Raw genomic sequence first — 11,140 nt, 5'->3', positions numbered from 1 at the left:
AGTCGATATGTCTTTTGAGACCAACAAGAGAGGCAGCTGAATATGGTCTGTGTAAAATCAACGGCTAGGAAACTATGCAGATCACTGTACATTTTCATTAGGCCTACATTTCTTTATCTACATTTTCCACCTGCTTGTGAAACTTTGTTGAATACAAGCTGCGATTCAACACTCTGTGTCAAGAATACAGTTGCCCCTTGTTTTATTTGTCACTAAATTAGGGTTGAATTAAATGAATGGCAGACTATTTTGTCCTTGAAATACAGTAAGTTTTCAATATTTCAACTCGTTCATTGGCTCCCCCACTACAGTAGGTGGCGTTGCGGCATTTAATGACTATAAAATCTAGAGACACGAAGAAGAAGCAGGGGAAAAACAGTCTGCGCTCGCGCACGGTACGGTGAAGGGGAGGTAAAATGGCGACGGATGCCATTTCCACTGAGTCAAAGAAAATATCAGATTTAAGAGTTGTTGATTTAAAGTCGGAGCTCAAACGAAGGAATTTGGACACTTCGGGTATAAAGAGCGTCCTACTTGGAAGATTGAGACAGGTAACCAGAAAAAAAAGAAGCTAATCTGTCCGAGGAAGAGTGATCGAGCAATGCGATACAAAGCTAACGTTAGCTAACGTTGTTGACCGATTTCCTTCTAACGTTAGGCTATTGTGTCAGGTTAACAGTTGCAATCTCCGCTGACTAGTTTGGCAATGTGACTACAGCCCGGATAAACCGCTCTGTGCACATATACCTGTCGAAAAGGGAAATGTTAGCTCACGGTCCTCGAGCTTGAATGAATAGTGAGAGCAGGTGATGCTGTAAGGTTAGCTGTAAAGTGAAGAAGGCCCGCGAAGTCTGTCGGTTCCTCGAACACAACGGGTGGAAATCTATATCCTCTCAGCGCTACAAGTTTTAGTCGATGTTCAATTGACATTAACAGATTGCACGTGCTAGACTTCAGCTGTTTAAATGAAGCGTCATTAACGGCAATTGTTGACTGCGTGGAGGACCGTGTGCACATGCTCGTGCGCTTTATAAATAACGTCAGTTAAGCAGCTTTGTTGTTCGACTATAATTTGTTAGATTGATCACGGTTAAGAGGCGTTTTGTTAAATCTGGTTTATGACTAAATTATTTCAATATTTGTACGATGACATTATTTAATTGATGAAGTGGACCGTCTTGATGAACAGATGAAGTAGTGCCTTGTTGAGTTTAGATTGAACACATTTTGGGGGTTAAAAATGACATTCTATAGATCAGTCTGAAAATATAGCAATTGGCCTAAATGTTTTAAGTTGAATTTGAGGTATTATGAAATTCACAATTAAGTTTAAATGGTGTTTTGGTTGAATAACAAGTCATTGAATTGTTAGTATTAACCCCCCCCCCCCCAATCTAAGGTCACAGGTGTGACAGATTGAAACTTAAAAATGTAGCCATAATAACACATATTTGGGTGCTGATATGTCATATTCACTATCAAAAGCCCTCTATAAGAAAACCTCATTTTTTACTTATTTGATTGGAATACACCTCAAAGTGGTTTTCATTGAGATCTATAAATCAGCTGTTTCTGCCTTTTTATAAGGAGGCAGAAACAATACAATGCTGAGTGGTGCAGTTTTAGTGGTCATCACTTCGTTTCACAAGACTGATGTGATGAATGAACAAACTTGACCAAGTTTAAAACTATTTTTATTTGTATCACATCTAGCTCAGTTTATTATGTCTTCCTGGCAGATGAGTTTGCATTTGACTAGACACTTGGTGATGTCCAGCATGAACAACAAGGAGATTGTGTCTTGGGTGTAAAGTAGTTGAAATGTTTTATTTATTTATTTATTTATTTATTTATTTATTTTTAAATTGAGGCTCTTGAGGATGAAGATGGTGACACAGAAAATATTGAAATCCAGCTTTCAACTGACTCATCAAATCGGAAAGGTGGGAAAGCTAAAGGTAATCTTGCTTTTGATTTAATCGATGGTATAGTGTGGCTCAGCAACACCATATGTTTTATTTATTCATTTTCTTTCTACATTTCACCTATCAGGGAAAAAAGTGGATTCTGATGCGGACACAACGGGGGAGGAAGATGTGCTGTCCAAGGTGACCGCCATAGATTCTCTTAAATGTTTCTCTGTTGCTGTTCTGTAGAGATGAACCGATTCCATTTACTTTTTAACACAAAACATTTGAGATGCTAATGAGACTTAACATGCTGAGATGTATTTAACTCGAACAGAAAGCAAAACCATGAACTCAAGTCACACTGGCTGAAACTTCCCATTACATTACAGTCATTTAGCTGATGCTTGCGACTTACAATTCAGATGCTATCATACCATAGGCACAGCTACGGGAGCAACTCCCCCACGTGATTCTGTAAACTATTGTGGAAGTAACTTAGCCATTGTATTTGTCAGCAGTTTAAAATGACAGTGCGAGCGTGTGTGTATCGATAGATGTACATTAAGTTAGCGTTTGGATAAAGAACCTTTGGAAAGTCTGACATAGTTATAACATACTTTTTGTTGCTGTAACTACATATTTGTCATCTTACCTCCGCGTTTTCTTTTCTAGGAAACTGAAGAATATGAATCTGAAAAAGGTATGTGTCATATGCTGGCGAGCTAATTCCCGACGCTAACGTTAGGTTGTTTCTTCTTTACAGCTTACATTTATGATGACAAGACCTCCTGGTCGAATGCATAACATCTAGTGGTATTTCATGCTTCTGCTAGCTACTGCACTATATAGGTCAGTGTGCTAAGAAAGAGAATCAAGGAAATGCTTAATGAATACATTTCACCAGTTATTTGTAATTGGTCCACACGTGACGTATTGAATGCGAGTTGCCTTGACTCAGGTACCCATTTTTCGTGGATTACTTAATATTTATTGCTGCTGTGAATTTCCATTACCTATGGCATTCAACTTCCCACATTCCCCAGGGAAACTTACGAGGCATGGTTCACAAACAAGCTGACATTTTATTATGTCCAATGAATTGGAAGAAGCGTTGAACTCGAGGATTGCACTTTCCTGTTGACATTTTGATCGACGGTAGTGGTGGACTGATGGGTGCAATTGGCAGGTCTGAATTCTTCGCTACCCTCGCCTCAGGAATCGGTCCCCTTATTACAGGTTCTGTCAGGTGAGATGGCCTTTGAATGAAGCTAGGATTTGGGTCGCTCAAGGACCACGAGACTCCTCCACTTTGTCGAGATGCTGACGCCTCGAGTCAGGAGCGCAACTGAAAGATCACAAGACTTCATACATTGCAGGCAACATCCATCAAAATTGCACATATTCCTGCCAGGTGACCGCAGCCCCTGCATGATGTGTGCAGTGAAGAGATGTGACATGAACCATGGGCTGGGACTGGAAGGACCGACTGTTGTGACCAAAGGGACAGACTTTTCCTTGGTTTTGATGATGAAAGATACTTTTCCAGAGTGCTCTGAAAACCTACTGATGACACACTGATGTTGATTATTGAAGATATTTAAATGTCTTTACATGGACTGATCAGCTGGAGATGTATTTTGGGCAATGGAAGAAAACCTGAAGGATGAACTGATGAGTTCCTCTACCTCATTTGAACTTTGTCAGAAGATTCCTCCCTGGAGAACTGCCACACATTGTAGGAAGCATCTGGAATTGTACGCTTTAGTATGAATTATGACTCAAGAACATAACATGTGACAAGAAATGAAGAGCACTGAATCATCCCCGGTTTCCATGAAGAATGTGTGTTTTGTGTCTTCCTGTGGTGTCTACGCCCTCGATGACCATTAACACTAAATGTGCTTTCTATTTTACTTTTAGGTCGAGTAACATGCGACATGTCAATGCTAAAAGTTGTGTTTTGCCATGTTTATCCTTGTTAAATCCCTCAGATGTAACTGATACAGATGATGGTACTCGTGAAAAGTCTAAGCCTGCACCCTGTGAGGACAGCCTTGCTCAGCCTGAGGTTGAGGTACTGGCTGAGGCTGAACCAGAGTCAGAAGCTGTGGCGGCTGAGGCAGATTCAGAGCCTGACCCAGAGGTGGATGCCGAGTCTGAGGCCGACCCAGAGGTGGATGCCGAGTCTGAGGCCGACCCAGAGGTGGATGCCGAGTCTGAGGCCGACGCAGAGGTGGATGCCGAGTCTGAGGCCGACCCAGAGGAGGTGGATGCCGAGTCTGAGGCCGACCCAGAGGAGGTAGATGAGGACGCCGACCCAGAGGCGGATGAGGACGCCGACCCAGACATGGATGGGGAGGCAGAGCCAGAGCTGGAGACCAAACTGGCTGAGCTGGATGATGAAGCCATGAATTCCTCTAAAGAAGTCGAGGACGATCACCTCTCCGTCTCAATCCCAAATGATGATGCCATCACCCTAGATGTTGATGGCGATGACCTCCTGGAAACAGGTAAACATGTGAAACTTCCAGATCCAGAGGCCGAGAAGGGCACTGATGAGCCAGAGTCCTCTGCTGAGATGGTACAAGATGATGACATGACGATGGAAGAGAGCGAGGGCCACAAAGATGGTAAGAAAGATGATGGGTCCCGGAGTGATCCCACGAAGAAAGACGGCAGAGAGGTCCTGAAGAAAGCTGAAATGGGAGACAAAGAAAAGGATTCTGGGAAGAAAGGCCCCTCCACTACTGGGGCGTCAGGTCAAGCAAAGAGGTTTGTCTTTCTATGTCAGTTATTCAAGTCCAGCTCACTAAGAACGCAACATTGTGGGTAGCCTCAAGATTTTTCTGCCATAAGGGAAATGTTCACTGGTGTACCTAATCCTGCCAATTACTACTGATTTGTTTTTCTGAAGTTGGTTGAATTGTGATATTAACCAGGAGCTGAGAAAACGCCTCTTATTTTGTTACTTTGGCCTTTGCAGCAGTTTTAAAGCCATTTCCAATTTCTACAAAAGGCATTGTAAAAGAGCATTAGTACCCGAGAAGGCAGTGGTTTTTTTCCCTTCTTTTTGGTCAAATGATTCGCTGTGAAGTTGAACAAACCTCCGAAGATTTCATTGGTCCAGGAAATAAATTGGCTGTCAACCTGACTCATCTCACCACTGGAAAAGCAATGAAGCCTTTGAGACATTGGTTCAGATCCACGCCTTGCCCACAGGATTTTTTTTTCTTCTTCTGAACAGTACAAAATATGGTGTTTCTATTCCACTAGATGTATGCCCATCACTTAACATCTGGATTTAGTTACGTTCACTCATTTACGTTTGTTGTTACATCTGCTTTGTAGCTCTTCAAGAGATAGAGATGGAAAAGCTGCAAAAGATGAAAAGGGTAAGAATTAGAAATATATAAAACCCAAACTAATTTCATTCAACTTGATGCAATATTTTTCATACCCAATGATTGCCGAATGTGTTTTGGAAAATCTCTTCATCAGGAGTCGTCAGCTGTAGCAGCAACAGCAGCTCTTCTCGTAACATATGGGTGAGCGGCCTGTCTTCAAACACCAAAGCAGCTGTCCTAAAGAACCTGTTTGGCAAATATGGAAAGGTAATTAACGTGTGCAGATTTCTAATGAATTAGTAGTTTCTTATTTTGAATATATCTGAAACTTTTGCTGCATGTCGTAGAAAAATGTTGAAATTTGTTGCCAACAGGTTTTGAGTGCCAAGGTGGTTACAAATGCTCGCAGTCCTGGTTCAAAGTGCTACGGCTTGGTGACCATGTCTTCCAGTACAGAGGTGACGCGGTGCGTCTCCCACCTCGACTGTACAGAGCTCCACGGACAGCAGATATATGTGGAACGGGTGAGTTGGGAAGGAGATGTCGAGTCAAAATGTTTTTTTAGCCAGATTGGTCTAATGCAATCCGTTTTATTTATGAAAAAGTGTGGCCCTGTGTCATTTGTATTGTCCTGCTGCTGTTTTTCAGGCCAAAAATGATCCGTTCAAGAAAGAGGGCTCAAAGAAGGAAGCTGAGGACAAAGCAAGTTCCACCAAATCCAGTGATAAGCGCAGTTCTACAGGGATAAAACTGCCCAACAAGTGGGTGACAGAAAAAGGTGTCAACTTAATTCTATGTGGATTGAAAGCACATTTAACATTTGGTTCTCCTTATGTTTAGAGCACCGCCATCTTACAAAAAAGAGGATAAGAAGTTTGATAAACTCTCAGAAAAGGACAAAGATTTGTCCAAGAAACAGGACGCAAGAAGTGGAAAAGAGTCTGTTTCATCTAACATGGGGCAAGATTCTTTGAAGAAAGATGACCGAAAGCATGGACGTAGGTTTTATTCACACATCTCTGATTTAGAGTATATGCAAGTATACGTCTGTCCTTCCTGAATATTAGTTAATTTTCTTTTCTTTTCTTTTCTAGGGATGAAGAGCCCAGGCAAGATGGTCGTTTTACATCATCCCAAAGGAGACAATCATTTTGGCAAAATGAGACCTTTTAGAAGGGGGCGGTATTTTGATAAAGTAAGACATTTTATTTGTCTTTGATTGAATTATATTTCAAAGCATATTTTTAATTTGCCACCAGAGGATGTTAAATGACTGTTTGATACTTTCTTTCCCAGCCCTTTGTCCCAGCCCACATGAACATTCAAAGGAGGCCAAAATGGTTGATTCCTCCTGAAGAGGTACAAACTCTTGATGAACATGTTGCTTAATATAATATTGGCTTTTAACATGCTTGACCTTTTCTTTTTTTTTTGGAGCATTTTCCTTTTTAACTTTCATTTCTATTTTCCCTCTTCCAGTTGGAGATGATGAGATTCAAACAGCGACCTTTTATGAACAAGGGGGAAGAACATGACATCCTGCCGTTTGAAAAGATGAAGGAGCAAAGGATGCGTGAACGGGTGGCTCGAGTTGACCGCGTTCGCAGAGCCGTAGAGTTGCGCAGGTAGTCTGCTGTAGCTGGCAGTTTTAAATATATTTATATATTCTTTTTATTGTTTTAAAGTTCTAAGCGGAGGGATTTCTCTTGTTTTTTTTTAGGCGGCGTGAAATTGCCGAACAAGAACGCAGGGAGCGTGAGCGCGTCCGTCTCTTACGAGAGCGCGAAGAACGGGAGAACCTGCTCCGGGAGCGCCAGAGACTTGAGATGGAAAGACAAAAACTGGAGAGGGAGCGCTTGGAGAGGGAGAGGCTTGAGAGAGAGAGAATCCGTATAGAGCAGGTACAGAGAGCCAGCCATGCTGCCTTCAACAGTCGTGTGGGGGCGGGGCTGCAGCAGGAGACTACGTGGCTTAATTAATGCATGAAATAATCAATGGAAATAGTGCGACGAATGTATCCAGATGTAAAGGAGTAAATGAGTTTTCTCTAAAAATCTATTCAAGTAGGTAAAGAGTATGCTGCATTAATACTACTCTAAGTAAAATTTACTCAAAATGTACTTGAGTACATGTATTCCTACTGCTTGTAATTGTATAATGACATCCAGGTTTCTCAGTTATTTTAATTGGTGCAATTTTCTTTATGACCTCTTTCAGGAACGCCGTAAAGAGGCAGAGCGCATGGCTCGTGAACGCGAGGAGCTGCGAAGGCAGCAGGACCAGCTCCGTTATGAGCAAGAAAAGAGAAACAACCTCAAAAGGGGCCGTGAGGTGGAACACGGGTATATACACAAGATTTAAATGTTTTACCCTCAGCAGTTTCATGGTGGTGTGACTATGACCCAAGTTGTTTCCTATGAAAAAAAACCTTGTAGTTCTTCCCATTTATTGCAGCCTAATGGCAGTGATGGAGGTTTTACCAGGATAAATTTGCATCAATGCATCAACCTTTTTAAGCAAACTCAATGTTGTGATTAAAGGTTCTCTAAACAATGTTCAAAGTATTAATAAAGCAGCAAACAACAATTTTCTATGTGAAGATATGGGGGAATATGTCTACCTGAGTAGAGAATGAAGTCGCTCTCCCTGTGTCGAGGCAGTAGATGTGATGCTATATTTAATGTTTCAGCCGGAGGGACGATTCTTATTGGAACGGCAACAAGAAGATGCAGTCTGAGTCTGATGTCCGTCTGAACCAAGGCTCCAACTACAACCGACAGCAGAACCGCTTTTCAAACTTCACTCCCAGAGAGAGGGGTCGCTTCCCAGAGGCTGCTGCCGAGCAGCCCAACACGTATGACAGGTACAAGTGATGGACCAATAGGAATCGAGGTAGTCAATTGTGGCAACAATATTATTTTTTTACAGACGACATTTTGACTTGAAGACCACGTCTGTGTAATTTAAAAACTAGATTTACCTCCTCAAGCTGTTATGCCAATTGGTGAAACATCACTTTGAACCTACAAAACATGTTTTTTGGCCATAGCTCAAGAATGAATATGCTAATTATGACAATTTAACACAAATATGGAATAACAAATAAATAGGACATAATAATGAAGTGATACTATTTTGGACAGACGAGTCTAATCATGAGACGGTAATTGTAGTTTATTTGTGATGTGACTAATCCCACGTTGTTCTTTTGTTGCCAGACGTAACCGGTTTGACGGTGAGCCGGAGGTAAAGAAGAGTCGCCCTGCTCCTCACAGAGAGAGCTCTGGCTTTGAGCGCTACCCGAAGAGCTTTGAAACAGTTCGCAGAGCTGAGCCGCCGCCTCCTCCACGCGCCGAACTCCGGGACACTGACCGCAGGGACCGAGATGAGAGGCGGCCTGTGCCCATGCATGATCGCCCTATGGGAGCCAGAGCTGCAATGCCTGGCATGTCGCACAACCGCTCACCCAGGGATGGAGGGCATGGATGGAAGAACGATGGCGGCATGAACTCCAACAAGGGAGACATACGGTGAAAAATACAATGCAGTTTTTGAACATCAGCGGTTGTCCCCCCCTCCCCCAACAACAAACGGTGAAAGCTAATTTCTTTTGTTTTTAATCTCTCGCCTGCAGTAATGCTGGGTTGACCAGAGGACCCATGCGCATGCGTGCTGAGCGTTCAGGCAGAGATGGTCCAGGCCCAGTACTTAGAGGAGGCACCTCGGCCAACCGTGGGAGGAGCAGCTTTAACGATCGAGACGGAGGGAGACCCATGGTGATGAGTAATCAGGTCAGCCTACCTTCAGACTAAAACTTTGTGACCAAAAAAAAAGGGGGTCGTGACAAAGCGGCGGTGTTTGAAACTGGGAATAAGAACGGGCTGCACACCCTGCTCATTGGTTGTGGGTTACACCCCCACATGTGGACCAAATCCTCTTTGCTGATGCCCGGAAGTGTCCTGAAAACGGCTAAATAATAAGAAAAGAGAATACAGGCAGAGAACAGGGTCTCTATAGATGCAGACCCCACCACACACTTAAAGTGGGTTGTAAGTGATGTTCAAGAGGGATTATTTTTTTGTATCCGTCCATACATTGTTTTGGGGGAAATTGTTGAACATTTTTTAAGGTTATCTTAATTCTTTAGGAAGTCAGCTAGTGCTCAAAGCAGTTTGAAGACATCTCTCTAAACTGTGGGAATTAGTAAAAACATTTTTTTACATTTCAATGACTGCTCATATAATAATTATTGATGGTGTACCAGTGTTATTGATGAAATGGGGGTCCAGTCCTGTAAATTAAGTCTCATACATATACGCTTTAAATTTCAACAACGTGTTCGTCTTCAGCTGTCGCTCACAGATTCCTATCTTGTGTGTCTGCAGCCATTCAGCTCTGGCCGCCAGGTCGTGGTGGAGCGTCACAGCCGGGACCAGGGCCTGAGGAAGGAGTGGCACGGTGGATCAAGCTCCCAGGGGGGGGGCTTCCCTGATAATCGCAGAATGGGAGACAGCCGGGGCAGCATGATGGCTCCTTCGAGGTATGCCGAACTTACAAAAGTCATGACGAAACTGAGTAGTATGACCCCTTTTCTCAGCTTTCTTACATTTGGGCTTTGTTTCTTTTTTGTGCAGTCACTCTTCGTCCGGAATGAACCGTATTGTACAGATCACCAACAGCTCCATCCCCAGTGGTGGCAACGTGGGGGGATTCAAGCCCTTCAAAGGAACGCCGCGGCAGTTTTAGCTGCATCCAAATTCTGCCACTTTAAAGCACCTACAAATTTGAAGACTTTTCTGAACTCTTTATTTTTTAGAATATCAAGTGTTTTTGTTTGTAGCCACGAGGTTGATAACACTATTTTATTTTGTATAGACAAGTGTTTACCTTGATGTAAGGTTTTCCTGATGGTTCCGTTGTTACCATTAAACAGTCCTCTGCGTAACATTTAGGAAGATATTGTACAGCCCCGGGTCTTTGTAACAAGTTTTCAAGTGATGTTATAAACTTCTCCTCCGAGTGTTGTATGTATATTTTCAATAGCATAGTGTCACACTCGGCAGTCCTGTGTAATGTCTTATTTTAGTGTATTGGAGTGCATTAAATGTCAGGGTTCATTTACTCATTTGGATTTTTTCTCTGTGAGGAAACAGATGACATAAGAGTATTTTTCTTCTCTTTTTTTTTTCGAAGTTATACTTTGTGTGACTGTCCTGTTTTGTAAAAAGTAGTTGGATTTGCGATGTCAAACTGTAAACGAGCCCGCATTGTAACAAAACTCTTATAGACCATGAGTTGAGTTACATACAGGCCTGTCTGAAATAAAATTTGACATTAAAATCTGTTACTACAGTGAGACCTGAAAGGACCATCACACTTTATTTGCTCATTGTTATTCCAAGGATTCTGCAAATTCATTTACACCTGCCATTTAAATGGCTCGATTTCTGGCAGTTCGGTTTTCTCAGTCAGTTCACAGGCTGTAGTCTGAATTTGAAGAGGAGAGGAGTTCGTTAATCGCATGTTGGGACAGTGTACAAAATGTAACCTTGTGATACAAGCAGGAAGTACTTTGACAGCTCGCAGAAAGTTTCAGCACACAGTATGAAATCTGCATGTTGATTAAAACTACAAAAGGTTGACTCTTATGTGGAGCAAACATTGTCAGCTGTGACTAAACCATTGTAAAGCTCCATATTGCTTTTTCATTTATGAATTTTGTCCTTTTTATGGTTGGACCAACACATCCTGGTGTGCACTGCATGGTGTATCACACATAATTTACCTACACACCTGTCAGAAGTGGTTAATAAAGCTTGATTCAATTAAAGAAAACTGAGCAGAATGACTTTTGCTGATTTGTCTTAGTAGCCTCATTGTCTCCCC

The 11,140-nt window shown here is 42.3% G+C and overlaps 1 protein-coding gene across 2 annotated transcripts; it reads left to right on the top strand.

Annotated features, from left to right (window-relative positions):
- The first annotated feature begins 412 nt into the window (after positions 1–412).
- sltm (SAFB-like, transcription modulator) lies at positions 413–11,087 on the top strand. Of its 2 annotated transcripts, none has more exons than XM_079156972.1 (20): positions 413–551; positions 1,871–1,943; positions 2,053–2,108; positions 2,583–2,610; positions 3,902–4,682; positions 5,259–5,302; positions 5,409–5,521; positions 5,629–5,778; positions 5,903–6,015; positions 6,095–6,252; positions 6,349–6,449; positions 6,551–6,613; positions 6,734–6,879; positions 6,975–7,155; positions 7,472–7,596; positions 7,944–8,117; positions 8,473–8,784; positions 8,889–9,045; positions 9,640–9,794; positions 9,889–11,087. In XM_079156972.1, exons 1-20 carry the CDS (start codon positions 417–419, stop codon positions 9,998–10,000), a joined length of 3,177 nt encoding a protein of 1,058 aa, XP_079013098.1. In that variant the 5' UTR covers positions 413–416; the 3' UTR covers positions 10,001–11,087. The 2 variants fall into 2 exon arrangements, with proteins under 2 accessions (XP_079013098.1, XP_079013097.1); XM_079156971.1 differs by having other exon boundaries at positions 1,871–1,958.
- The last annotated feature ends 53 nt before the right edge of the window (positions 11,088–11,140 follow it).

Source organism: Pholis gunnellus, assembly GCF_910591455.1.
Source record: "Pholis gunnellus genome assembly, chromosome: 1".
Taxonomy (NCBI): Eukaryota; Metazoa; Chordata; class Actinopteri; order Perciformes; family Pholidae; genus Pholis; species Pholis gunnellus.
The sequence above is the reverse complement of the archived record's forward strand: the minus strand, read 5'-3'. Positions and strand labels throughout refer to the sequence as shown.

What these genes read in the sequence shown, in the direction of transcription:
- sltm (XM_079156971.1), top strand. Translation starts at nt 417, where the DNA reads ATGGCGACGGATGCCATTTCCACTGAGTCAAAGAAAATATCAGATTTA. An exon ending in GAAAGGTGGGAAAGCTAAAG is followed by an intron (nt 1,959 to 2,052) that starts GTAATCTTGCTT and finishes TTCACCTATCAG; the next exon opens with GGAAAAAAGTGGATTCTGAT. An exon ending in CCATGGTGATGAGTAATCAG is followed by an intron (nt 9,046 to 9,639) that starts GTCAGCCTACCT and finishes GTGTGTCTGCAG; the next exon opens with CCATTCAGCTCTGGCCGCCA.